Source organism: Dipodomys merriami, unplaced genomic scaffold (genome assembly GCF_024711535.1).
Source record: "Dipodomys merriami isolate MVZ:Mamm:240054 unplaced genomic scaffold, mDipMer1.0.p SCAF_12, whole genome shotgun sequence".
In the NCBI taxonomy this organism is placed as follows: domain Eukaryota; kingdom Metazoa; phylum Chordata; class Mammalia; order Rodentia; family Heteromyidae; genus Dipodomys; species Dipodomys merriami.
The window spans coordinates 18,772,108-18,799,814 of record NW_027202493.1 but is presented as its reverse complement, the minus strand read 5'-3'; the positions used below and the strand labels follow the sequence as shown (position 1 = coordinate 18,799,814).

The 27,707-nt window shown below is 40.5% G+C and overlaps 1 protein-coding gene across 1 annotated transcript; it reads left to right on the top strand.

Moving 5' to 3' along the window:
- The first annotated feature begins 175 nt into the window (after positions 1–175).
- On the top strand, positions 176–26,613 carry Asah1 (N-acylsphingosine amidohydrolase 1). The gene is made up of 14 exons (XM_070016339.1): positions 176–307; positions 9,432–9,478; positions 14,729–14,819; positions 15,199–15,285; positions 16,700–16,778; positions 18,381–18,455; positions 19,644–19,689; positions 20,859–21,003; positions 21,689–21,743; positions 21,874–21,955; positions 22,669–22,800; positions 23,264–23,387; positions 24,502–24,558; positions 26,100–26,613. Exons 1-14 carry the CDS (start codon positions 230–232, stop codon positions 26,187–26,189), a joined length of 1,188 nt encoding a protein of 395 aa, XP_069872440.1. The 5' UTR covers positions 176–229; the 3' UTR covers positions 26,190–26,613.
- Positions 26,614–27,707: the final 1,094 nt, after the last annotated feature.

The following is a 27,707-nucleotide window of genomic DNA, read 5'->3' as shown; positions in this document are numbered from 1 at the left end:
GGCGGCCTCTCCTCCAGGGGGAAGCCGGCGAGTCCTTCGCCCTTCCCCTGACACTTTCCCGGACACGCCTCTCCTCCCGCTTCGAGTCCCCCCGCACCCAGGTCCTCCATCTAGACTTGGTACGGCCCGGCTCCCGAGTCACGTGGCTGCGGGGGGCGCGGCCTGCTCGGGGCCGGAGTGCTGTCTGAGGCCGCGGCGCTAGCGGGAGCTCCTCGGGGCGGCTGGGACGATGACGGGCCGCCGCTGTCTCCTCTCCTGGCTGTGTGCCGCAGCTGTCACCTGCGCCGTGGCGCAGCAAGTGCCCCCGGTGGGTGAGCTCGAGCCGGGCTGCAGATGGGGGGGCGCAGGTGCAGGCGGGGCTCGGGGTGCAGGTGCGGCGGGCGAGGGTGGGGGACGCGGCGCCGCTCGGCGAGCTCGGTCCCGGCTCGCTCGGGACGGGAACTCCTGGACGCCTGGGAACGGCCGGGAGTGGTCGGCGCCGCGGCGGGACGGAGGGGAAGTTTCTGGATTCCCAGTTCCCGGCTCCGGGACTCTGGAGCGGAGAAGACGGAATTCCGGGTGAGTTCTCACCTGGAAGCCGCCCGTGTGGGAGCCGGGCCTGGGAAGGCCTGGGGCGCTGGCGGCGGCGCCCACGCCCGTCCTGGGAACGCCTGGCCTGTGGCTCTTTGGAGAAAGCGTGTCACCGAGCGCAGCGCTGTCCCTCCGCTCCTCTACCACCTGAGCCACAGCGCCACTTCCGGGTTTTTCTGCTTAAGGGGTGCTGAGGAATCGAACCCAGGGCCTCGTGCAAGCGCTCTACTCATTTCTTTACAGACGGGACCTGCATCTACCCTTCGGCTAGATGTGGATGACGCCCGGGAGCTTAGGGTATTGAAAGTGGAAGCAAGCTGCAGTTTCCTCTTAAATGTTCCAGAAAGGCCAGCTACTTTGAACATCAGTTCATTACAGGAGAGTTATCATTCAGCCATTAGAAATTGTGATCTCGGAGGCTGGTGGTTGGTGACTTACAGTTGTACCTATCCCAACTACTCAGGAGGTTGAGGTCTGAAGGTAGCAGTTGGAAGCCAGTCCAGACCCTGATCGTTTTCTTCTGATTAACCACCAAAAAATGGGAAGTGGAGCTATGACCCAAGTGGTAGAGTTTCAGCCTTGAGCAAGCTCAAGGTCTGGCACATCAAAAAAAAAAAAAAATAGAATCTGTATCTGGCTGGAGGTGTAGTAATATCTCTGCCCTGCGTGTTTGAGGCCTTGAGTTCAAACTTCTAGAGTATAAGGTGAAAAAAAGTCGAGCTGAATTGGAACAGTAAGGGGGAGGAATGACAATACTTGTTACAGAATTTGGACCTTTTTGGCTTCCTTTTTTTTAGTATTAACATTTTAAATAATGGCAGAAGTAGATGTTAGGTTTGTCGTATTTTTAAATCTCTTTGGCAGAAGATTTTAAGGCCCAGTTGATAATTCTTCCCATTTTCAAAACTAGCTTGCATGAGTAATACAGCCAGCAGGATGTTTCATTGTAGAATTTCCCAACCAAGCTCACCTCTCAATTTATCCACTGTGTTCATCCTCATTCATCCTCTCTTGTTTTGCTTCCCCACTGACAACTCCCTTAAAATCTCTGTGAATTTTTTTTTAGAGATTTTTACAGAAAATCTGTTCAGAAAAACCTTAGCACCTACTACATGGAAGTCTAGTGACTTGAATCACTATAAATTGTTTGTAGTTCATGGTAAACAAAATAACTGCAAAGCAACTTTTTTTTTTCTTCTTTTATGGTGGACCCAACCCAAGGCTCCATGTGTGCTAGACAAGGGCTTTACCACTTAAGCCACACCTTTATCCTTTATGTATTTATTTTGTTTTCGAGAAAGGTTCTTACTGCCTCTTCTGGCCTTGAAGTAGAGATCCTCCCACCTCTGCCTTGAGGGAAGATATGCACAACACTACAACTTTGTTAAAACATTAATAATGAGGACCAGCTTGAAATAACTCATTTGATTTGGAGTATCTGTGGAGTTTTGTTTGTATGTTTTTGTTTTGGAGGCTTTTCCCAATATGCATATAACTTAAGTCTTCCTGAATTATAAATTTATAAAGTGTCATTTAAGAGATGGTGTTGACCCTGAGAAGAGTCTGGAGAAAGAGCCTGGATGTTATCATCCAGGGTTCTTTAGGTCTTGTGAGCAGTTCAGGAATTTATCCTAAAAGAAAAAGAAAAGAAGAAGCTATTCTGTGGGGGATTTTTTTAGTAATGACCACATAAAAAGAAAAAATAATTTGGATTAGAGGGGAACAAAAATAGGTATTGGTTGATATGAGGAAAGGATTTGAAAGAGAACAGTGGGCATTAAAACACTAGTAGCATGAAGAGAAGTAGATGTTTCCAAAGAAAATCAGAAGGCAGAATAGAAGAAGAAAGAATTAGATGAGGATCAGGAAGTAATGTGTCAGTTTTTGTCACACATTATGTCCTAGGAAGATTTAGAAAGAAAACTGGACAAAGGCCACATGACTTGAACTTGTTTGTGTCAGAGCAAGAGGAAGTTGGCAAAGCTAAAGCATCAGATCAAATAAGAGTAAGTGTTGACAGGACACCCAGGGAGGAGATGGCGGACAAGTTGAGTTGTATGAAGATGTGAAGTAGCTATTCAGTTTGACAGATGAAGATTGTTGATTATCTCAGCTTGAAGAGTATTGGTAAAAACTGGTGTTTTAGCCAGGCATTGGTGGCTCACATCTGTAATCCTAGCTGCTCAGGAGGCTGAGATCTGAGCATCGCTGTTTAGAGCCAGCCTGTGCAGGAAAGTCCATGAGACTCTTATCTCCAATAAACTACCAGAAAACTGGTAGTGGTGCTATGGCTCAAGTGGTAGAGAGCTGAGGGATAGCACCCAGGCCCAGAGTTCAAGCCCCACAACTGACGAAAAACAAAACAAAAAAATCTACAAACTGGTGGCACTGTACCTCAAGTGGTAGAGCGCTCGCCTTGAGCTGAAGAGCTGAGGGACGCCCAGGCCCAGAGTTCAAGCCCCACGACCGACAAAAAAAATAAATAAATAAATTATTTTAAAAAAAATCTACAAACTGGTGTTTTAAACCCCAGGCCCAAAATGTAAGTATTCTGTATGTCGGGTCTGGTGGTTCCTTGCCTTACACGCCAAATAAAGAGACATGAAGAGGGCAGAGAAAGATGGTTTGTTATATGAATAGGGCAGCTATAAGAAGACCGCATTTCAGTCCATCTTTGGGGTACAGGCGTGAGCTTTTTGTTTTACAGACCAAGAAGAACTGAGGGTATAGAGAGATACATGAATCATGATTAAATGTTCTCAGTCAGCAGTATGGCCTGGCTGACCATTATCTCAGTGTTGTCTATCAAGGGAATCTGGAGAAGTAACCATTTATCATTTGAACAAGTTAGTCACTATTTCCTGATCAGTCATCTTTCCTGAGCCTTTCACTGTTCTCTTCCTTTGGGACAGTTTCAGTTTTTGCCCCATTATAGTAAGGTGGAAGGCATTGCCAGTCTGGGATGCTTATAGGTAAATCCTGTCCTTCCTGGAGCCCAGGGTGATTGCAAAGTGTCTGTAGGAAAGAATAACTCAAGATCTCAGATGCAAACTGGGGGCTCATTATTTATCTTTCTCTTAATTCGCGAGCCCCAAGCAAAGAGTCACTCAGTGCTCTTCAGCAAAAGCAGCTTTTAGTGCCTTTGAGTAGATTACCTAAGACTACAGTGAAACATAATGGCTGAGTACTGAACTGTTGAAATGAACTGTTGAGGATAGCCATTAAATCAGCTTCAGCACTGATTTTCAGAGTTTCAGAAAACAAGGGGCTGGGAAGGTGGCTCAGTGGTAGAGTGCTTGCCTTGCATGCATGAGGCCCTGGGTTCGATTCCCCAGCACCACATAAGAAAAAAGGAAAAAAGCCGGAAGCGGCGCTGTGGCTCAAATGGTAGAGCGCTAGCCTTGAGCTGAAGAGCTGAGGGACAGCGCCCAGGCCCAGAGTTCAGGCCCCACGACCAGACCCCCCCCAAAAAAAAAAAATTAGGCAGAGTTTCAGAAAACAAATATATCTCACTAACACTGGATTCCCCTCTGTTACACTGTGTGGGCTTTCTCCTGCTACTCCACAGGAAAGAACGCACTATCAACTAATACTGTTGCCATCAAGTGTCAGACTCTATGTAAAGGTTAGAAATGGCTCAGTCAACAAGGTAGACGAAGCCTCAGCACTTACAGAGAGCTGTAATATTTCTCTTAAATATTAGCAGTTTAATACTCTCTAATTCAAGCCCAAAAGACATGAAAACAGGCTCATTTGAATTACATTTGCAAGAAATATGGTCCTATTCATAAATGTGGCTGGAGATACAGGTCAGTGGTAGAGCACTTGCTTAGCTTGCATAAGCCCTGGATTTGTTCCAGCATCTCACACACACACACACACACATACACACACACACACACAATTACTAGAATTGTTCACCTTTCCTTTTCCATAGTAAAACTACTGTAAGCTATATACTTTACTTTTTTTTTTTTCCCAGTCCTGGGGATTGAACTCTGGGCCTGGGCCCAGGCCCTGTCCCTGAGTCTCTTAGTACTCAAGGCTAGCACTCAACCACTTGAGCCACAGCACCACTTCCAGCCTTTTTGTTTTTGTTTTTGTTTTTGAGTAGTTTATTGGAAATAAGAGTCTTACTGCCCAGTCTGGCTTTGAACCATGATTCTCAGATCTTAATGTCCTGAATAGGTAGGATTACAGGCACGAGGCTCCAGCACCCGGCTCTATACTTTCTTTAAATCATCTCCCATTTTCTTTCTTTTTTTTCCCCAGCATGTGGATATAACAAGTACATAAGGATTTTAAAAATTACATTATTAGGAGTGGGTAAGGGAAGGATGGGTAAGAGTGTTGAAAGGCGTAACATTGATCAAGATGCATTGAATTCATAAACTGCTTTGTTAAATGGTAACTTCTTGGTAGAACTACTCAAGGATAATTTTTAAAGACAAAAAAATTGTGGCCAAGCTGCAGGCAGGTCGTACCTGTAATCCTAGCTACTCAGGAGGCTGAGATCTAAGGACTGAAGTTGGAAGCCAGCAGAAACTCCCTAACTCTATCTCCAGTTAATCACCAAAACCGCCAGAAATGGAGCTGTGGCTCACATGATAGAGTGCTAACCTTGAGGAAGAAAACAGAGACAGCACCCAGGCCCTGAGTTCAAGCCCCAAGATTAGCACAAAAACAACAATAACAAAAATCCCTATATTATTAGAAACATACAGTTCATTCAGATTCTCCCTAAAATATTTTAAGGAGGTGAGAAAATTATGGCATTTATTTTATTTATTTATTTTAGATGTGGAGCATTCATTGAGTCACCAGTGAAACAATTTTCACTTTATTTTCAAACTTCTATTTGCATACATTAATTGCACAAAGTAAGCAGTTTGTGATGTGTCCTTACATCCATATAATGTACTTTGATCATATTAATTCTTTCTGTTTTAATCCTCCTGTTGGCCCTTTTTTAAATGTTCTGCAAGCTTTAAAAATTGGATTTCATTCTTGCCTTTTTATACATATAATTTTCATGCATATAATTGTTATTTTCCTAAATATGTTATATTCAATTGCTTTTTAATTCATTTTTGGAAATAAAGACTGATTAATTTCAAAGAGCTTTAATTCCTGATTAAATAACTATAATAATCAGAGAATTTACTGACTCAGAAAATCCTTAAAAACCATTTTCTAGATTTTATTATTTCCTTTTGCCCTCACAAAACAATGCAAAGGAAGATGCAAGACGTGTGTGTGTGTGTGTGTGTGTGTGTGTGTGTGTGTGTGTGTATGGTGTGTGTTTTAAATTTTAATTTTTTTTTCTCCCAGTGATAAGGTAACAGTAGACCAAGCAAATTGCATACTATCTCTACCTATTCATCTGTTTATAGCCTTGGCCTATCATCTATTAAAATTTGTATCTACCTTGATAAGGTTGTCTATTATTATAACCATGTACTCTTAAATTTGAGGCTGGTAAACTTTAAATTGCAAATTAGTTCATTGTAATCCTTGAAACTGTGTTCACCTTGGCTAACACATTAAGGGTGTAATTTTCTTGGCACTGTGCTAGTATTCGGTTTAAGTGACTTCAGCATTAGTGCCTACCTTACTTATTTTCACTTACATCTACTTTTTTATTCTTAGCGTATTGCAGTTAAGATTATCATAGTTATCACCCTCCCACAGGTTTTGCTGGCCATATTGCTCTTTAGCTCTTAATTCTGGGGCAGCTTAATCTCTCTCCTAAAACTTGACAGAGCACTTTCAACTTTTCACACAGTTGCCTAGTAAGAATTGTATCTGTAATTTGATGTTTATTTTAGCTTTGGATCCAAGGACATGCAAAGATAACCATTACTAGGAAGGGACCCTCTGCATTTCACTAATTTGCTAAATTGATTCTAATGATCATCAAACCCCTAAACTAAGTGAAGAAGACTCTATTAACCAAATTGAAGCTTTGGTTTTGTTGCTTTTGCTGTGGAAAGAAGCCGGTGAAGTGTTGGACTCTGAATTCTGTCACCAACTCTATAACCTACAAAGCACCAGTGGAGCCCACCGTGGTATCTTGAATAGGATCATGAAATTCCTGTTACCTTCAAATAGAGTAAAAGGACAAAATTTGGATTTTGAGAGACAAATTGTGTTTTAGACTAACCAAAACTTCTGATATTTAGAAGAATTTTATATTACATGAATTTGTATAAAATTTCATTTATAAAGTTTAAAAAATAGTACCCTTTTCAATATATGATGTTTTGAAAATTCCTGTTTGTATTTTAAGATTTCCTTGAGTAAGATGCAATTTTTTTGGTATCCCTCCTCAAATGTACCAAATAGGGAATAATTAATGTAAAACAATATGTCCTCCATTGAGGTAATTCATTTACTATTTTAAAATAATTTTGCTTATTAATAGCATAACACCTTTAAGAATAATGCCCAGAGGTTGGCACCATTGGCTCATACCTGCAATCCTAGCTACTCTGGAGGCTGAGATCTGAGGATCACGATTTGAAGCCAGCTCAGGCAGAAAAGTCCCCAGGTGACTCTTATCTCCAATTATCCATTCAAAAACCAGAATAAAGCTGTGACTCAAAGTGGTAGAGGACTAGCCTTGAGCAAAAAGAGGTCAGCGACAGCACCCAAGTCCTGAGTTCAAGCTCCACAACCAACAAAAAATAAATAATGCCAGAAACCCCTCTGAAAATCCTTTATAGAATGTAAATAACATCATACAATTAGAAAAATCAGTGTTGCAAATTTCATATGTGTCCATGGTTAAAGAAAAGTAATATGAACAGGTTTATGAAAAAGAATCATCTGCCTGTTTTTTTGACTCCAGCCCTTTCCCTTAGACTAACTCTTAGTGTGTACAAAGTAGCGTTTTCTTATGGATGTGACTTGTATTAGACAATCATGAGTATGAGCCATTGGCACCTTGCTTATGAATGGCTATGTATATTAGCTTTTGCAACAACTTTGCTATTATTTATTATTAATTCAGCCTCAAATTACGAAACAAAGTTACACGATAGAAGTATATCCTTGTAGAATCACTTTTATGATACTGTTCAAATCACAACTAATGTGAAAGTATTTTATATACTTACCTTGTTATCAAAAGTTAAACAAGCTGGGGCTGGGAAGGTGGCTCAGTGGTAGAGTGCTTGCCTTGCATGCATGAGACCCTGGGTTCAATTCCTCAGCACCACATAAGCAGAAAAAAGCTGGAAGTGGCGCTGTGGCTCAAGTGGTAGAGCACTAGCCTTGAGCTGAAGAGCTGAGGGACAGTGCCCAGGCCCAGAGTTTGGGCCCCATGACTGGCAAAAAAATAAATAAATAAATAAATAAATAAATAAAAAAAGTTAAACAAGCTTTAAGATCTCTTTTCTGACACAAAGTGCAACAGATATAATTTCAGAGCCCCGATTGCAGTTCCAAGTCTTCCCTATATTTATCATATTGTAGATTATTATTTTTTAAACATTTTTATAGTTCTGGGATTCAAGAAAAGATAAACATGTACACCTTCTACAGACAGTAATAAAAGAACCATAAGTTGGTGAACTTTGAGGGTTTTTTTTATGGTATTAGTGTTCAAATGCAGGTCCTCATGCTTGCTTAGTTGATGCTCTACCATTTTAGCCACACCGTAGGCCCTGCACTTTTCCTGATAATTTTAGAGATGTTATGTAATGAGCTTTTCTGCTGAGGCTGGCCTTGTACAGTGATCCTACAAATCTCAGCCTTCTCAATAGCTAGGTGAAGACCACAAAAAAAGAAAAAAAAGAAGAAGATGTTTGAGCTGGGTGCAGGTGGCTCATGTTTATAATCCTAGCTACTCACAGAGCTAAGATCTAAGGATCACAGTTCTAAGCTAGCATAGGCAGCAAAGGCTGTGAGACTCTTATCTTCAGTGAAAACCAAAAAGCCAGAAAAAGAACTGTGGCTCAAGTGGTGGAGTGCTACCTTGAGCAAAAAAGCTCAGAGACAGTGCCCAGGCCCTGAGTTCAAGTCCCAAATACCCTTTTTTTTTTTTAAATAAAAAAATATTTGAGTAGTCATGGAGATGGGAGGGCAGGGATAATAAGGGGAAACAAAGGAAGAGGCAAATGTACTCATTACCTTGCTCGTGTAATGGTAACCCCTCTGTACAGTATTTTTACACAAAAAAACTTATTAATAAAAAAATATTTGAAGTAGATTTTAGAAGTTAGAACCTAAAGTTCACCAAGTGGGCATTTCATGTAGAGAACACAGCCTGTGCATGGCGTGGCCGTGGTAGTGCTTGCAGGTGGCTCTGACCGCTGGGAGTGGTAGGTGAGTTTACCTTTTAGGCAGGTTATAAGTAGCCCTGTGCCCCATATCCTGAAAAGGTGGTTTGAGATGCAAATCTCAGCACAAAGCTGCAATCAAATTAGACTAAGACATTTAGTAATAATGAATCCTATCAAGTCATTTACTTTTGGTAGTAAATTAGCTGTCTAAGAGGAACATTTTACATCTCCTTTCTTATATTTACATTTCCCTTTTGCACTTGTGCAAATTGAATTGAGACCTCAGTGATTTCAGATTTTAGAGGTTTTCTGACTGGAAAGGCTTTTATCTTAAAAAGGTATTGGACACCTGGCATCTATAATCCATCTATAATCCCAGCACTCAGGATGTTAGGGTAGGAGGATTACCACTACCTGGGCTATCTAAGAGAGACTTTGTCTCAAAAAGAGAAGGTACTGAAATGGTGTAAAAGGATGATTTTTATCTTCACAAACTATAATTGTTTTTGCCAGTTGCCTATTAAGTTAGCAAACATTCATGATTTCTGAACCTTTTCATTTTCTTTATTTTTTTAGTGGACAGAAGACTGTCAAAAATCAACTTATCCTCCTTCTGGACCAACGTGAGTAAACATCAGATAATCAAAACTCAGACCTGTGCAGAGGTTTTTGAGTTTTTTAATGTGGTATACTCCACAAAAATAATTGTAGTGAATAATTACTTAAATAGTAATTTCCAGCCTGAGCCAAAGATTGACTTCCTTAGGTTTGTTTTTTATGAATTTGTCTCAGATCTTGAACAAATTGAAAATAAAAAATCCATGGTTAATATGTTCATTTCTTGGAACTGGAGGTATGACTCAATTGGTAGAGCACCAGACTTGAGTGAAAAGCCAAGTGAGGGCATAAATACCCTGATTTCAAGCCCCAGAGCCCCCAATTAACTACCAAAAAGATGGAGGTGGCTCAGTTGGTAAGGTGCTAGCCTTTAGCAAAAAACTCACAGATAATGCCAAGGCTCCTCAGTCAAGCCTGGGACTAGGGGGAAAAAGAGTTTCATGGACTTTTCTGCCCGGGCCAGCTTCAAACTCTGATCCTCAGACCTCAGCCATCGCAATAGGTAGGATTATAGGCATGAGCCACCTGTACCCAACAAAGGTTTTCAGTTTTTATAACATTTCTAATTTACATATGTTATACTGCTGTCTTTTGAGGTAGACATTCTAAATAGATTCTGTCCCTGGCTCATTGGATCCCAGATTTCTGCCCTGTCTCCATGTAGCATTTCTTTTCTGTGCTCATTGCTTAGTTTCTGCTGTCTTGTTTGTATACGTGGGTGTTATGCACCTGAACTAGTTTCTGAGCCACCTTGGGTGCCATGTAGACTCAGAGAATATGATTGAAATGATGACCTGGATGTGTAATTGTTCTCTGTGAAGTAGGAAACCATACTATATTGATTACCAGTCATGAGTGATTGACTGAATGAAACTGTAATAATCCAAATGCTTTTCTTTTTTTTTAAGTATTGAAGTGGAACTCAGGGCCTTGAGCTTGTTGGACAAGCGCTTTACTACTTTAGTCATGCCTCCAGCCCTTTGTGCTTTGGATTATTTTTCAAATACTTTTCAAACCTAGGACTGGTCTCAGATAAAAATCCTACTATGGCTGCCTATAGCTGACATTAGAGCTATTAACCAGCTAGCTGGCTTGTTTGTTGAAATGGGGTCTTCCTAACCTGCTTTTTGTTGCTGGTGGTGGTGGTGGTTTTGGCCTGAGCCAAAAAGATCTTGTTTCTCACCTTCTAAGTAGCTGGGATTACAACATGATATAACACCCCTGTTCTCCAAATTATTTTAGTTTACTCACCTTCATTTAAATCTTTCAAGCTAACTAGTTTTGTTGCTGTCCTGAAGCCAGTGTATCTTCCAGCTTGTTTGCTCCTTAATAGCCTGATCTAACGTCTTCCTTTCTTTTACCTCTAGTGCCATGTTGGCCTTTGCTGCCTTATTGTCTCTTGGATGGTCTCCCTGCCCTCAAGTAACTGAACATTTAATAAATACTTTCAACATTGAAGCCTTTATTTATGCTCCTTTTTAATGTGTACTTTGCTTGTGCCTGTGAGTTAATTGCCCTACAAACTATCAACCTTCCCTGGTTGGGAACTGAACTGATTCTATATTGCTCTATGTGTGTTTGTGTGTGTCGGTGCCTGTGTGTCTCCCTATGTGTGCATCTGTCTATACACTGAAATATATGCACAGCTGACATTGATTTCATGTGCATGTATACTTCCCCCCTTGCCTTCATATTTCCACTAGATTTCTTCTTGTCAGCATCCTGTTTTCCTGTACCAAAATCCTCCAGTCTTTCTGTACTGTGTCTGTGTGGATCTGAGATCTGGCAGACCAGGCAGCATTCCTGTCCCTTTGGATGACAAGCAGGCTTTCTGGCCCTATGACTTCATCCTTTTCATTCAGCTACACAAATTTTAGTGACTTGCTCGGGCAACTGTGAGGGAGGAAAGGGACACCTGTTCATCTAGCCTGACCAGTCACATCAGCGCAGAGATGCAGGAAGTGAGAGCCACACACCATTCTTGTGTCCATCTGAGTTCCATTAAGCATTTCTTTTCTACTGCTCACTGGGCACTTAATGCTCTCTTATTTGCACATGTGTGTGTTGTCACTTGAAATAGTTTGCAAGCCACTTGAAAAGCCATGTGGATTCAGACAGTATGACTTATGATGATCTGGATATAACAATGTGCTAAATCTCAAAAGTAATGAAATTATTTTAATTCTGTGGGGAAAAGTGGGAAAACATACTAAGGTGATTGTTGTTGATTGAGCATCAGTTCTGCTAAGTTGTATATGTGTGTGTGTGTGTGTGTGTGTGTGTGTGTTGTTGTTGTTGTTGTTGCTGCTGTTGTTTTGCCATTCCTGGGGCTTGAGCTCAGGGCCTGGACACTGTCCCTGAGCTTCTTTTGCTCAAGGCTAGCACTCTACCACTTGAGCAACAACATCACTTCAGGCTTCTTCTGTTTATGTGGTACTGAGGAATGGAACCCAGGGCTTCATGCATACTAGGCAAGCATTCTACCACTGAGTTACATTTCCGGCTCATGGAATACATTTCTTATGGCAGTGTCAGCAATATGCATAGCCCCAAGTGTGTCATTATTGCTGCACCTGGATATCCAAATGCATGCGTGGATGGATGGAGAGCTGGACTATCTACCTATAACAGAGGCAGTAGATGGTTGAACTGTGGGACAGAATTTTGTATGTGAAATTATGATTAATCAGAAATAGCTTGGTGTGGGGCTGGGAAGGTAGCTCAGTGGTAGAGGGCTTGCCTTGCACGCCTGAGGTCCTGGGTTCGATTCCTCAGCACACATAAGCAAAAAGAAAAAAGCCGGAAGTGGTGCTGTGGCTCAAGTGGTAGAGCGCTAGCCTTGAGCTGAAGAGCTGAGAGACAGCGCCCAGGCCCAGAGTTCAGGCCCCACAACCGGACACACACATACACATACACAAAAGAAACAGCTTGGTGTGATGAAGAGCTGTTTTCTAAGATTTAAGTATCATGTAGATAAGAAAAGCAACTAGAGAACCTGAAATTTTCCCCCCATCCTAGGACTTGAACTCTGGGCCTGGGTGCTGTCCCTGAGCTCCTTTTGCTCTAGGCTATTACTCTATCACTTGAGCCACAGAGCCACTTTGGCTTTTTCTGTGATTAAATAGGAGATAAGAGCCAGGCACTGCTGGCTCACACCTGTAATCCTAGCTACTCTGGAGGCTGAGATCTGAGGATCGTGGTTCAGTCAGTAGGAAAGTCTGTGAGACTCTTTATCTCCAATAAATCTCTAGAAAACTGGAAGTGGCACTGTGGCTCAAGTGGTAGAACACTCGCCTTGAGCAGAAGAGCACAGTGACAGCACACAGGCCCAGAGTTGAAGTCCCATGACCAACTAAAAAACACAAAGACAAAACAGAAACAAAAACAAAAACAAAAAAGGGGAGATAAGTGTCTCACAGACTTTCTTGTCCAGGCTAGCTTTGAACCACAATCCTCAGATCTCAGCCTCCTGAGTAGCTTGGATTACAGGCATGAGCCACTGGCACCCAGTCTAAAAATGTTTAAAAAATAATAACATTTATGCATTGTGATTTTGTTTAAATGTATATGCCCAAAATTGAGTGTCTTTGTCATTGCTGTCTAAATCACAGCTGCTGCTGGTTAATAATTTCATAAAACTTCATACATGAACCAGATCCCCAGGTTCAGCAGCATTAATTAGAGAAGTAACAGAAGTATTCAGTTACACAGAAAATTATGTTTAGGAAATAACCTATCTCCTGTTATAGCAAAAGTTTAGATAACATATGCATTTAAGAGCCTGATAACATTGCAACACAGAACAGCATGTCCGCTGCTTTTCTCTGGAACAGAGCAATAAGGGATCGGATAATAGCTATGTTTAGGTGTAACCTTAAGTTGATCAATAAGGGCTGGGAAGGTGGCTCAGTGGTAGAGCGCTTGCCTTGCATGCATGAGGCCCTGGGTTCGATTCCTCAGCACCACATAAGCAAAAAGAAAAAAGCCGGAAGTGGCGCTGTGGCTCCAGTGGTAGAGCACTAGCCTTGAGCTGAAGAGCTCAACACCCAGGCCCAGAGTTCAGGCCCCACGACCGGACCCAAAAAAAAAAAAAAAAAAAGTTGATCAATAACTGAATGCTCCATCCTTAAAAGTAATTTCAGTTTGGTAAAAAGTACCAGAAAATGATGTTCCAGTAGTGACAGTAGTTGTTGCAGAGTTCACTCAGCAGACATGTGGGAGTGGCCCTTGCTATATCCTCAAAGTGCAAATTACTGTTTATAAGTTAAAGAGTAGGAAGTCGGAGAATAGATATGAGAGAAGACTACTTTGGCTTAGACTTAATATGGAGGATTGAGAAGAGAGAAATAATATACAGGGGAAGAATAGTTTGCCTCAGAGAATTATAAAGGTAGTTTGAAACTAACTTGGGAACTAACTTGGGAAGCTAACTTGTCACTTTGGAGCTTCAGAGGTGACCTCATTGTCTATCACTAGAGGTAGTGTTTTGACATTAGTGTTAGACTAAGGGAGAATTCTGAAACTAGAAAACTAATTGTAAGATTGGGCTAAATCTTTACAGGTATTTAGGAACAACAATAAAATAAAGAGTGTTTTCCATCAGCAGTATTTAGATCATGTAGCTCTTGAGCCATGGTTGATTCTTTTGTGTATCATCAAGTCATAATAACTTTCTGGATTCTGGATGCATAATTTTATTATTTATTTTATTTATTTATTTAGTGAGGTATTTGAACTTATAGCAAGGTGCTGTCCCTTAGCTTTTTTGCTCAAGGCTATCATTCTACTACTTGAGCCACATCTACCTCTGGCTTTTTGCTGGCTAATTCGAAGTAAAGAGTCTCATGGTTTTTCCTGCCTAGGCTCTCTTTGAACCATGATCCTCAGATCTCAGCCTTTAGAGTATCTAGGATACCAAGTGTGAACCTCCAGCACCCAGCTGCCTTTTTGGCTTTTTGGAACAAGGTCTCACTAAGTGCCAGAATTACAAGGTCTCCTGTAATCCTAAGTGCTAGAATTACAGGCCAGGCACTACTGCATCTGGCTCAGAAGGTCTAATTCTATTCCAAGATTACTGTATGTGCAACAATACAGAGGGCAGAAGCATTGGAGAGTACTTTGTTTGCAAGTTTTGGTCGGAGTAACCAATTTCTATATTGTTATTAAGAATATGTGTGTAATATGTCCTTATAGAGGTCATTAACTCCTTCAGAAAACTGTTTCAGCATTTCAAGATGATATGCCTCTCGTTACAGCTATAGAGGGCCGGTTTCATGGTACACCATAAATCTTGACTTACCACCCTACAAAAGATGGCATGATTTAGTGTCAGACAAGGCACCAAAGGTATGTAGTGATTCCCAATGTTTTCTTTTTGACTTTAATGAATATAACTGTATTTTTAAAAGAATTTTTCATGAATTAGTTTATATGTATGCTTAAATACTTTTCTGTCATGAATCAGTGTTGATGGTAGAGGTAACTTCTTACTCTTTTTAGTAAATTTTTGCTTCTGTTTTCTTCACTCTATATCATCTCTCTTTAAGAAGCAAATTCCATTTTAAAGATAAAATTGTGTTAAAATATTAATTGAAAATATTTTCAAATGATGTTTACTGTTTGATTTAGCCATATATGGGTAAGTTAAAAAATCTGTTTTCATAATGTATATATTATTCTTAAATCTTAGCAGTCTTTTATGTATTTAAGTATTTTATTTTTCCAGATAAAGATATTAGTGAATTCCCTGAAGAATGTAGTAAATGCATTTGTGCCAAGTGGAAAAATTATGGAGATGGTGGATCATAAGTTGGTAAGAAATAATTTCCTATGATGAAGTTTAAGCACACACACTCATACATATATACACAAAGTTCCAAAGGTGCTTGGGACTTATTTAAAGAAATGATTCAGCAACCTCTTCTCAAGAACTTTGGACATTTTTATATCTCTTTGGACTTTGGAAGGATTTAAATTCTTGGGTTAGTAATATTAGAGTAACAAGGCATAAAGCATGGAAAAATTTTGGCAGTTAACTGCTCTTCAATGTATGGACTTTTTTACAGAGCAGTGGACAAATCTTCATATTTCACCAGGGAGCATAGAATTTCTTGCCCTTATACTTAGGTTTGTAAGGACACTATTGACTTTTGCTGGGGGCATAGTTTAGCAGTATAGTGTTGTGCTTATGGAAAACCTTGGTTGCTTTGATTCATATCACAAAAAAAAAAAGAGCAAAAACTAAAAAAATGTTGATTCACTACTACCTAGGTATTTTGCCTAAGTATCTCAGAAATCAGATTTCTCTAGAATGACCAAATGACTCACTCATCCAAGCCCTGTATTCTGTGGAGATGGAGTCCCCTCAGTGTGTGACCCTTGAAACTCAGTTTTTTTTTTTGTTCGTTTGTTTGTTTGTCCGGTCATGGGGCCTGAACTCTGGGCCTGGGCGCTGTCCCTCAGCTCTTCAGCTCAAGGCTAGCGCTCTACCGCTTGAGCCACAGCGCCACTTCCGGATTTTTTTCTTTTTGCTTATGTGGTGCTGAGGAATCGAACCCAGGGCCTCATGCATGCAAGGCAAGCACTCTACCACTGAGCCACCTTTCCAGCTCCAGAAACTCAGTATTTGTTTTTTGTAGGCAGTCACCAAACAATTTAATTTTCCTCTTAGTTATTCGGGAAGACTCCATCTCTCATCTTTTTAACTTAGTTACAACCAGTGGAAGACTTAAGAAATGGCTCCTAGGGAAAAAAATAATATGCTTAGTGAGATCATAACAAATTAGTGAAAAATAGGATTTGTGAACTTTTATCACATTGTCTCAGCAAGAGGGCATGAACCTAAATTGGAATCTAAATGTTTGTGAATAGTTGTAGTTGAGAATAAAAGTATGATGTCCACCATTGAAGCTTGCTTGTCTGTCTGTCATTTGCTAACAGTGCAATTAATGCATCTTAAATCAAGATCAATTGTGTAATGTTTAGTCTTAAGCCCCTATGTAGACACCTGTGACTATCAGATTGTATTTTCTTCTTTGATCTTTCCTCAGTCTCTAGAGAGAGCAAGAACTAGAATCAGTCCACCTGGATAATCTCATACAACCCACACTAGGACTTTAGAAAAGAATTCTTATTACCTATTGTGACAGCAATATGTAGGACAAATATCAATGAACCAGATCTCAAAGCATTCTTTTAGAGAAAACAATTGTTAATCTGTTTTTCAGCCTGGTCTACTAGGTAACCTTCCTGGCCCTTTTGAAGAGGAAATGAGGGGGATTGCAGATGTGACTGAAATACCTTTAGGTAAAGTATACTTTGCAACATTTAGAACACTTGATAAAACACTTTTAACATATTTGTATTGAAGAAAGATATACATACAGCAAAGTATAAAGATCTTAATAATAAATAATGCTGCTGAGCACCAGTGGCTCATGCCTGTAATCCTAGCTATTCAGAAGGCTGAGATATCCTTAATTTTTAATTTTTTTGAAAACTATTCTTAAAGTTTCAGCTCGTAATTTATAACATCCATTGAAAAAGGTTTTTCATTACTCCAAAATTTTTATTTTAAGCTGCCAAAGCAGTAGAATTATTATTTTTATTACAGGCAGTAGTACTTTGCTTTTACAAAAGAGTCAATTGAAAAATTATTTCTCACAAAGATGGATTGATTTTTGCTTATTTTTTTGCTTTCTAATGAACAGTTTGATACAATAGGAACATATCTGCAGTCTACATGAAAAATAAGTTTTTAATTCTTTCATTATGTAAAGAACTCTCATAACTTGGTATGGCTCAAGAAAAGAAACCCAAGCAAAGGCAAAGTGCTATTGGCTCACACTTGTGTTCCTAGCTACTCAAGAGGCTGAGATTTGAGGATCAAGGTTCAAAGCCTGCCTAGGCAGAAAAGTCTGTGAGTCTTTTATCTCCAGTTAACAGCCAAAAATGGAGATAATGGCTCAAGTAGTAGAGCACTAGCATGAGAGGAAAAAAACCAAGGGAGAACGGGAGGCCCCTGAATTTAAGCCCCAATACCAGCACAAAATAATGAAAAGTTTTAGAAAAAGAAAACTGAACAAGAATATAAGTCCTTTGAGTTCAAGAAAAAATTAATGCTGAGTTAGTATTATACAGTTTTGTAAAAATATTTTAAAAGCCAGGCACTGGTAGCTTACACCTTAATCTTAGCTACTCAGGAGGTTAAGATCTAATCGTAGTTTGAAGCCAGCCCAGGGAGGAAAATCTGTGAGACTGAGATCTCCAATAAACTATTCACAAAAAGCTCAAAGTGGAACTGTAGTTCAAGTAGTAGAGAACTAGCCTTGAGCAAAAGAAGCTCAGGGATAACTCCCAGGCCCAGAGTTCAAGCCCCAGGACCGGCAAAAAAAAAAAACAATTAAAGATGAAATATTCTATAGTAGCTTTCCTTGGCAACTCGCAGTACACCAGAGATAGATAAATTTTCATATTTAAATTATTCCCAAAAAGCTTAAAATAAACAAAATTGCTGATCGTTTTGTGCATAGCATAGATGTTAGTTCACTCAATTTTCTGTGCCTTTGAGAACTTGTTTATTGTCATCAGTAGAGTCTGAGTAGGTGAGAGGTGCTGGCACCTGTCAGATATTCAGGCACACTGAGGTTGGCTTGTGACACTGACACACACAGAAACATGCGTGGCCACACACACACACATACACACATACACACACACACAGTGAAGATACTTTTCTAAAAACATTTTTCAGGATTTGGGTTTTGATCATTGGCAGACTTTGTGAGTGAGGTTATTGAGTGAGGTTTATGAGTGCAGCCTTGACTGCTGAACCCCAGAACTACCAAAAACAGTTTTGTTGTCATGGCTCTATATATTAACAAATCTTTCCCCTCTGCTTCCTCACAGGAGAGATAATTTCATTCAATATTTTCTATGAACTTTTTACTATGTGTACATCAATAATAACAGAAGACAAAGAAGGTAATATATGCTAAAGAAGGGTGGGTAGTGCACAGTAAGACATAAAAGAAAAAGCTTTCTTAAAAAGTTTGTTTTTTCCCCCCCAAAGTGGAATTAATCACCAAAAGTTAGAAGTAGAGCTGTGGCTCAAATGGTAGAGCACCAACACCAATCTTATATGGAAAAGCCAAATAACAGTGCCCAGGCCCTGAGTTTAAGCCACAGTACTGGCACACAAACACACAAAAAAAAACCCTACCACTTCACATCCAGGCTTATTCTGTATATGTTCCATATACCTCTATATATTAGTAAATGCTGTAAGTATACTGAAAACTAGTCTTATAACCCCTCCACTTCCTACCAAAGTATAATTCAAACATGGAGAAAATGGCAAGAAGTGTTTGAGACTAGAAATGTTACTTGGCTCATAGTCTGCCTATGATCATCTGCATTATGTAGTAGACAGGAGGAAAAGGACATGGCTCTGCATGCAATGACATGAGTTTTGCTGGAGGCTAATTACAAATATCCTCCCACCATGTTAAGCCAGGGATCCCTATGTATAGCAGTCTCCTATTCCTACATTATCCTGGCTAGTCTACAGAGTCCAAATCATAAGATAGCTTGCCCAATTTACCCTTACTTTTGATCTATACTCTGGGTATAAAGTTTGCCCACATCTAATCCTCAAAATTAGTTACAGGAGGAAGCTATGAGTAAGCCATATTCATTGGGGCGAAGATATCTTTGCCCTCCCTGATAGAACTATGTCAAAGTTGGTCCAAGAAAGGCCCTGTCCTTTTAATCATATTCTGGTCTTTTTTTTTGGGGGGGGGGTCCAATCGTGGGGCCTGAACTCTGGACCTGGGCGCTGTCCCTCAGCTTATCAGCTCAAGGCTGGCGCTCTACCACTTGAGCCACAGCGCTACTTCCAGCTTTTTTCTTTTTGATTATGTGGTGCTGAGGAATCGAACCCAGGACTTCATGCATGCAAGGCAAGCGCTCTACCACTGAGCCACCTTCCCAGCCCCCATATTCTGGTCTTAACTAGATCTCTGTACCCTCAGTTGTTGGAGTATCTTGGTGATGTGCAGTGATTCCAGTTTACTCTTATGCTGTCAAGCTGCTTAAGTGTCCAGCTGTGATTGGAAATCTGAGTACTCCCTTAACTGTGACATGTGTCTCTTCTGATTACCTTCTGAATAGGTCATCTTCTACATGGAAGAAACATGGACTTTGGAGTGTTTCTTGGGTAAGCGTTACTTAATAACGTTATTCCATAAGAAATACAGATTGTATTACCTTGATGAAAAGATAGTCCAATTCCATGCCCACTATATGGCCGTAAGTGAACATGACTGGATTTTTTTTGTATCAAGGCATGTTTTCTGTAAACTGAAAGTTTTTTTTTTATTGTGAAAATACTGTTCAGAGGAGTTACAATTACATGGGCAAGATGAGTACATTTCTTATCAAGCATTGTAGCCTCCTCCTTTGTTTCCCCTTCCCACCCCTTTGTAAACTGAAGGTTTGATTCTACTACTTAAATAATAAAAAAAATTTAAATGCAGTGAAAAAAAAAAAGAAAGTTTGATTCTAATAAGTTGCACCTCGGGAATAGAAATCAGGACCACTCTTGAAAGCTACAGATGAATACATTACTTATTTCTTAGAAGGAAAAGAAACATTGTTCTCTATTTCTCTTCTAGACCTTCCTGAAATAAATAAGTTTGTAATAAAGACCTACATTAGAATATGGGGCCCATTATCTATATAGTCAGTGTGGCATGGGGAGAGTTACTCGATTTCTTTCAGCCTCAGATTTGTATTCTGAAAACAAGATAAACTACCCTGTATGAGTCATCTGCACATAGCTGTGACAAAAATATCGATGGGAACAATTTTAAATGAGGAAAGGTTTATATTGGCACATGGCTGAGAGTTTTCAGCCCACGATCAGCTGCTTTTAAAACTGGTGAAGGCAGGTCATCATTCTGTGGAAGTGTGTAGTAGAGACTGCACACTTCATGGCCATGGAAGCTGGTGGACAAAGCTGCCCAGGACCAGCTATAACTCCCAAAGGCATGTATTTCAGGATCTTCTCCCTTTAACTACGAAGCCCCCTCCCCTAAGTTTCTGTCATTTCCCAATAACTCATCAAATTATGATGCTACTAGGGCCCTCAGGATCCAACCCCTTCCTCCAAACCCCACCTCTCAACATGGCTACATTTCAGACCCATCCTTTCACACATAATGATTTTTTGAGACATTTCAGAGCCAAACCATAACAAACTTAATAGTGTAAAGGTCTTATTAGGCTCAATCACCTGTGGTTATGCAGATAAAACACCTATGATAATGCTTAACGTTCCTCTTCATCTTCAACTGTTCTTAAATATCACCAAAATTTGTCTTCTAGGTGGAATATAAATAATAATACCTGGGTCGTAACAGAGGAACTAAAACCTTTAACAGTGAATTTGGACTTCCAAAGAAACAATAAAACCGTTTTCAAGGCTACAAGCTTTGCTGGCTATGTGGGCATGTTGACAGGATTCAAACCAGTAAGGAATTTGTTGTTACATACTTCTATGAACTGTATGGAGTCCTGCTTTTACACGGGGAAGGGTTGAGTCCAAGAAAATGAGGACCTGAAAAGAATAGGAAGCCCCATTCCATCCCCTGTACATCTTGTCACTTCATCAGCATGCATATAAATGAAATGCTTAGCCTGGTTTGAGTGTGGTCAGCAGTCAGGCGCTGAGAGTTAGCATCTGGGATCCAGCCTCTGTCTCCTGCTCAATAGGCCAGTCATATGTGAATTTTCTGTTCTTCTGTTTCCTGTCCAAAAAGTGTCAACAGTAATAACCCATCCAACTTATAGATGTGAAAATCTTTGAACTCAAAAAAAAGTCTTGTTCTTGGGCTGGGAAGGTGGCTCAGTGGTGGAGCGCTTGCCTTGCATGCCTGAGGTCCTGGGTTTGATTCCCCAGCACCACATAAGCAAAAAGAAAAAAAAATCCGGAAGTGGCGCTATGACTCAAGTGGTAGAGCGCTAGCCTTGAGCTGAAGAGCTGAGGGACAGCACCCAGGACCAGAGTTCAGGCCCCACGACCGGACCCCCCAAAAAAAAGTCTTGTTCTTTAAAGTGTTCCTTACCCGTTCTGATATACCACATTGTAATTCTGGAGGGAAGGCCTTAAAGAGAATAGTTGACAATTCTGACTATGTTGCTTTGTCTTTTCTCAGGGACTATTTAGTCTTACACTAAATGAACGTTTCAGTATGAATGGCGGTTATCTGGGTGAGTAGTCTGTTCAGAGGTGAAAGGTCCACAGCCTTTATAAGAGGATGGTTGGACTGTGTTTTGTAGTTAAGAGAAGTCTCACTATGTCCAGGTCCTGTGACACTATTATGTGTGTGATCTCTTCCAGGTATCCTAGAATGGATTCTGGGAAGGAAAGATGCCACGTGGATAGGGTTTATGACAAGATCAGTTCTGGAAAATAGTACAAGGTGAAGTGGTTTACTGCCTTATTATCAGATATGCCATTTATTTTAAATTACTTACTCTAGGATATAAGCCCCAAGTTAATACCCATAGAGGAACTGTTACAGAATTTGTTAGGTGAATTGTTGACACACACAGGCAATTACTCTTTGTGTGTATTGCATGCCCTTGTAGCATGAACAATAAATTATTTACAAGTGTTAAAGAGATATTGGAAGACACCAACATGTTGAAGTCTTCTGTGATGCAGGAATCTTACATTTGCAAAACTGCTTTCCTTCAGTTCCCACCACATCCAAATGACTTAGAACAAGTTGGCCTTGATTCAAGATTTAATACTTCCCAATGATTCAGAGTTATTCAGTGATTCAGAGTTATTCTTCAAGTCATCACTTAAATTTTTAAGAGCTCTAATTTTCAAGGTTGCTTTGTATTTTCTCAGTTTTATATACTGTGATTGTTTTGTCTGTTGAGGGACAGGCGTAGACAATAAGGCAGGAGGATCCTCTCTTTGAGGTCGTTTTATTTCTCCCTCAGATGAGGAACCTGCTGAGACCCCTCCCTTATATCTTAGTAGCCTAAGATTGTTCCTACTGGAAATGCTGTTCACCATGGTTTTGATAAAAATGCTATAGACACTTACTTTAGTTTCGACAACACTAAGACATTTACATTCCAAGTCATCTAAAATGCTTACTTTTTTCTTTTAATCCTGTAGTTATGAAGAAGCCAAGAATATATTGACTAAAACTAAGATATTGGCCCCAGCATATCTTATCCTCGGAGGCAACCAGTCTGGGGAGGGTTGTGTGATTACACGAGAAAGAAAAGACTCTTTGGATGTATTTGAGTAAGTACATTTGTTAAGGCAAAAAGGTATAAATAAAAGCCCAGACTGAGGGCTGGGAAGGTGGCTCGATGGTAGAGTACTTGCCTTGCATACATGAGGCCCTGGGTTCAATTCCTCAGTACCACATAAACAGAAAAAGCCATAAGTGGTATTGTGGCTCAAGTGGTAGAGCGCTAGCCTTGAGTTGAAGAGCTGAGGGACAGCGCCCAAGCCCAGAGTTCAGGCCCCAGAACCAATAACAAAAAAAAAGAAAAAAAAGAAAAAGAAAAGAAAGCACAGACTGACATATGTAAGATTTAAGACATGAAGACTTAGAATAAATCTCTCCTCTCTCTCTCTCCTCCTCTCTCTCTCTCTCTCTCTCTCCTCTCTCCTCTCTCTCTCTCTCTCTCTCTCTCTCTCTCCCTCCCTCCCTCCCTCCCTCCCTCCCTCCCTCCCTCCCTCCCTCCTTTTTTTAATACAGACTCAATCCTAAACAGGGTAGATGGTATCTGGTACAAACAAATTATGACCGATGGAAAAGCCCCTTCTTCCTTGATGATCGCAGAACACCTACACAGATGTGTCTAAACCGCACAACCCAAGAGGTATTTTGCATTGTAATATGTAAAAGAAACTGTCTCCTTTAGGAACTAGTACTGACATTCTTTGGCCTTCAAAAAATAAACATAGCTGGGCGCCAGTGGTTCACGCCTGTAATCCTAGCTACTCAGGAGGCTGAGATCTGAGATTGCCATTCAAAGCCAGCAGGAAAGTCTGTGAGACTCTTATCTCTAATTAACCATCAGAAAACTAGAAGTGGCACTGTGGCTTATGTTGGTAGAGCACTCACTTTGAGCTGAAAAGCTCAGGGACCACGCCCAGGCCCAGAATTCAAGCCACACAACCAACAAAAAACAACAAAACCCCCACATTATTCAGTATCTCTAGACAGTCCTCACTGAGGTTTTGTGGGTGTTTTTGGTTTTGGAGGTTTTTTTCCTTGGGGGGTGGGGGGGCTTGAACTCAGTGCCTGGGCACTGTCCATAAACCCTTTTGCTCAAGGCTAGCACTTTACCACTTTAGCTACAGCTCCACTTCCAGCTTTTTGGTAGTTAATTGGAGACAAGAGTCTCTTTTCTGCCCAGGCTGGCTTTGAACCATGATCTTAGATCTCAGCCTCCAGAGTAGATAGGATTACAACTGTAATCCTTGGTTTTGTTACCAGGCACTCTTCCACTTGAGCCATGCCTCTAGCCTTTATTTTCTTGAACTCAGGGTCTAGGCACTGTCCCTGAGCTTTTTTGCTCAAGGCTAGCATTCTACCACTTGAGCCATAGCTGCACTTCCAGCTTTTTTGGTAGAAATGAGTCTCATAGACTATCCTGTCTATGCTGGTTTTGAACCATGCTACTCAGATCTCAGCATCCTGAATAGCTAGGATTATAGTTGTAAGCCACTGTGTACAAAATTTTGCTGTAGTGTCCCTTTTATTACTCTAATGCTAGCTTTCATCTGTGAAGTTAAATAACAGGTTAGAATTGAAAAAAAGAAGAAAAGGAAAATGCATTAGAAGCATTAACTGTTTTAGCAGTGTATAAAGGAAATTCCTTTAGGGAAGGGGACTGAAAGATGTTTCAGTGGCTAATGACCCATTTGTATGGATGGACGCTGCTGACAGCTCTCTTTAACTTACTCAAGGAAACTGTTTTTATGTCCTAGAACCTGTCATTTGCAACTTTATATGATGTCCTGTCAACAAAGCCTGTTCTCAACAAGGTATTTATATATACAAATATGTATATATACACATATATATTTCCTTTCAGGGAAAGAATCTGATTCTGTTTTTTTGTCTTCTCCTGTTATCTTAGATCATTTTGAGCTTAGAAATGATATTCAGCTTAAGGATGAACATATTTCAGAATATTTTTAAAATAGGTATTTTGTGTGGCTGAAACCATAACTTTCAAAACATGATAAAGTTGTTATGGCTTAATGTCCAAATCAGCCAGTGTTTTTTTTGTGTGTGTGTTGTGGGGCCTGAACTCTGGGCCTGGGCGCTGTCCCTCAGCTCTTCAGCTCAAGGCTAGCGCTCTACCACTTGAGCCACAGCGCCACTTCCGGCTTTTTTCTTTTTGCCTATGTGGTACTGAGGAATTGAACCCAGGGCCTTACACATGCAAGGCAAGCGCTCTACCACTGAGCCACCTTCCCAGCCCCAAATCAGCCAGTGTTGTTTCAAGCTTTACATATAAGCAGATATAACCTAAATAAAGATATTTAGGTTATGTGTAGCATTGTACCCCTTACTTTTCCCTGTCTGTCAGGATCACTATGCTGTGTATGTTGACAAGGTAGGATTTCCCGTGGCTCTTTCATGTCCCTTTATTTTGTCCCCACATTGTAAGTGAGAAACACAGCTTTGTGATTACCCCATTTGCTAATAGTCTTTGTGCATTCTGCATATACCCCCCTTCTACTATCTCATTCCTGTCTCTTCTTTTTCATTATACCTTCTGCCTCATAATCTGTAAAGCATACCTGCTGGAAGTCCTTCTCCCCTGTGAGATCTGGATCAGTACTTAGCTCCTGTAGAAAAGGCTTCCTTCAGTTCACTAACCTGCCATAGTGTGCTCCTGTTGCCCATACCAGCCCTGTGTGTGCTCACATAGATGCTTTACATGCTCTGCACAATCCTTGTGTGAGTGTAGTTGTGTGCTTTCAGTGTGGAACTGCCAGTTTCATCATTGTGTTAGAACTGCTGTGAGGGGAGAGAGAGCCAACAGTAACCTCTTTCAACACAATATAATCCTTAGGCTTCATATGACTGCCAGTTATACATTGAGTAGGGTTAAGTGCAGCTTTATGGTTGTGAGGCAGTGTACTGCTTAGGAGTAACCTCTTGTAAACAAACAGGGAGGGCCTGGGAAGATGGCTCAGTGGTAGAGCGCTTGCCTTGCATGCTTGAGACCCTGGGTTCGATTCCTCAGCACCACATAAGCAAAAAGAAAAAAAGCCGGAAGTGGTACTGTGGCTCAAGTCTGAAGAGCTGAGGTACAGTGCCCAGGCCCAGAGTTCAGGCCCCATGACGGGACCCACAAAAAAAAAAAAAGAAACAGGGATTATCCCAAAGCTATTAATATATTGTTGACCGATGTTGGATGTCTTAATATGATTATAAAATATCAGTAGACTATGTCATATATTATTAGTATGTAGTTGTTTAATATATAAATAATTTTATAAAGCAAATTCTTGAGGGACAGAATGATACCTTAGAATTGAAAAGTTCTTTAAAAACAACTTTTATCTTTCAGCTGACAGCGTTTACAACCTTGATTGACGTTACCAAAGGTCAATATGAAACTTACCTGCGGGACTGCCCAGACCCTTGTATAGGTTGGTGAGCGCGCATCCAGCCTACTGCTCATGCATTCCAATTTGTGAAGATGCAGTGTCCAGCATGACTGGCTTGAGCAGCTTCCGGTCTGACCCAGGGGTTGAGAGACTCCAGGCCCGTTCTTGGTGGGTCATGAGCATGTCCTTTTTTGGACGCCTACAACTGCAGATTGTTTTTTGCACACAGAAATCGATTCTTCATAATCACAGGTCACTTTTTCAAGTGGAGCAAAGCAGTCATCTAGAATTTGCTGAATATCATTTCACTATGGCATTTGGGGATGGAATGAGGAGTTAAATCATTGTAGGACTTACAATGAAAAATGACTGATGAATTTTTATTTGAAAGTAACCAAAGTTCTCTGCAGGTTAATCCATTGCCCTATGGAATGTAAAAATAAATAACCCACATTATTCAGTTTTTCACTTTTATCTACATATTTATGTTTGTTGTATGTGTGTGTGGTTTTAACTACTATCTATAGACTGCCTTTTGCTGTTATAATGCAGCAATATTATTGACTACTTAACTAAAGGAATGAGATAAACAATTAGTATATCTTTTAGTGGGCGATAAACATACCTTTAATTGTCTAAAGAAGTACCTTTGGGGATTCTTAACTTATCACTACACATGGAAGTCTTTTGTGAAGAAAACTGAGGTATTCTCTTTTTCATAATTACCCTACCTCCCAATAGCCCCAGGAAGTTGCTCACTTCCAAAACAGCTCCAGATTATGTAAATTAGTACACATGTCAAACACTTAAAAAAGATAAAACGAGGTACTAGTGGCTTGTACCTGCAATCCTAGCTGCTCAGGAGGCTGAGATCTGAGGATTGTGGTTTTAAGGCCAGCTGAGGCAGGAAAATCTGAGACTCTTATCTCCAGTTAACTGCCAAAAAAACCAGAAGTGGAGGTATGCTCAAGTGGTAGAGTGCTAGCCTTGAGTGAAAAAGCTAAGAGATAGTGCCCGGGCCCTGAGTTCTAGCCTTAGCACCAGCACACATGAACACACACACAACCTTGAAAATAGAAAGTGAATTTATTTTAAATTCGTACAGAATTATCTTTCATTTAATAAGTTTTTTGTACTTCGTTTTTTTTTTTTTGGGGGGGGGGTCCAGTTGTGGGCTGAACTCTGGGCCTGGGCGCTGTCCCTCAGCTCTTCAGCTCAAGGCTAGCACTCTACCACTTGAGCCACAGCGCCACTTCCAGCTTTTTTCATTTTGCTTATGTGGTGCTGAGGAATCGAACCCAGGGCCTCAGGCATGTAAGGCAAGCACTCTACCACTGAGCCATCTTCCCAGCCCAGTTTTTTGTACTTCTAATCAACATTTTTTAATCTTAGTTTATTATTTTTCAGTAACAAGCTGTTAATCATCTTATCAGAAGTAGATGCCCTATGTTACAGGATGCTTCTACTTTATTTTGTACCATCTCTGTTATATGCATAGCGAGCAGCTTTGGAAGTGATGTCAGTCAGCACTCATGCATATTGACTGGGTGTGTATATCTATGTTGGTT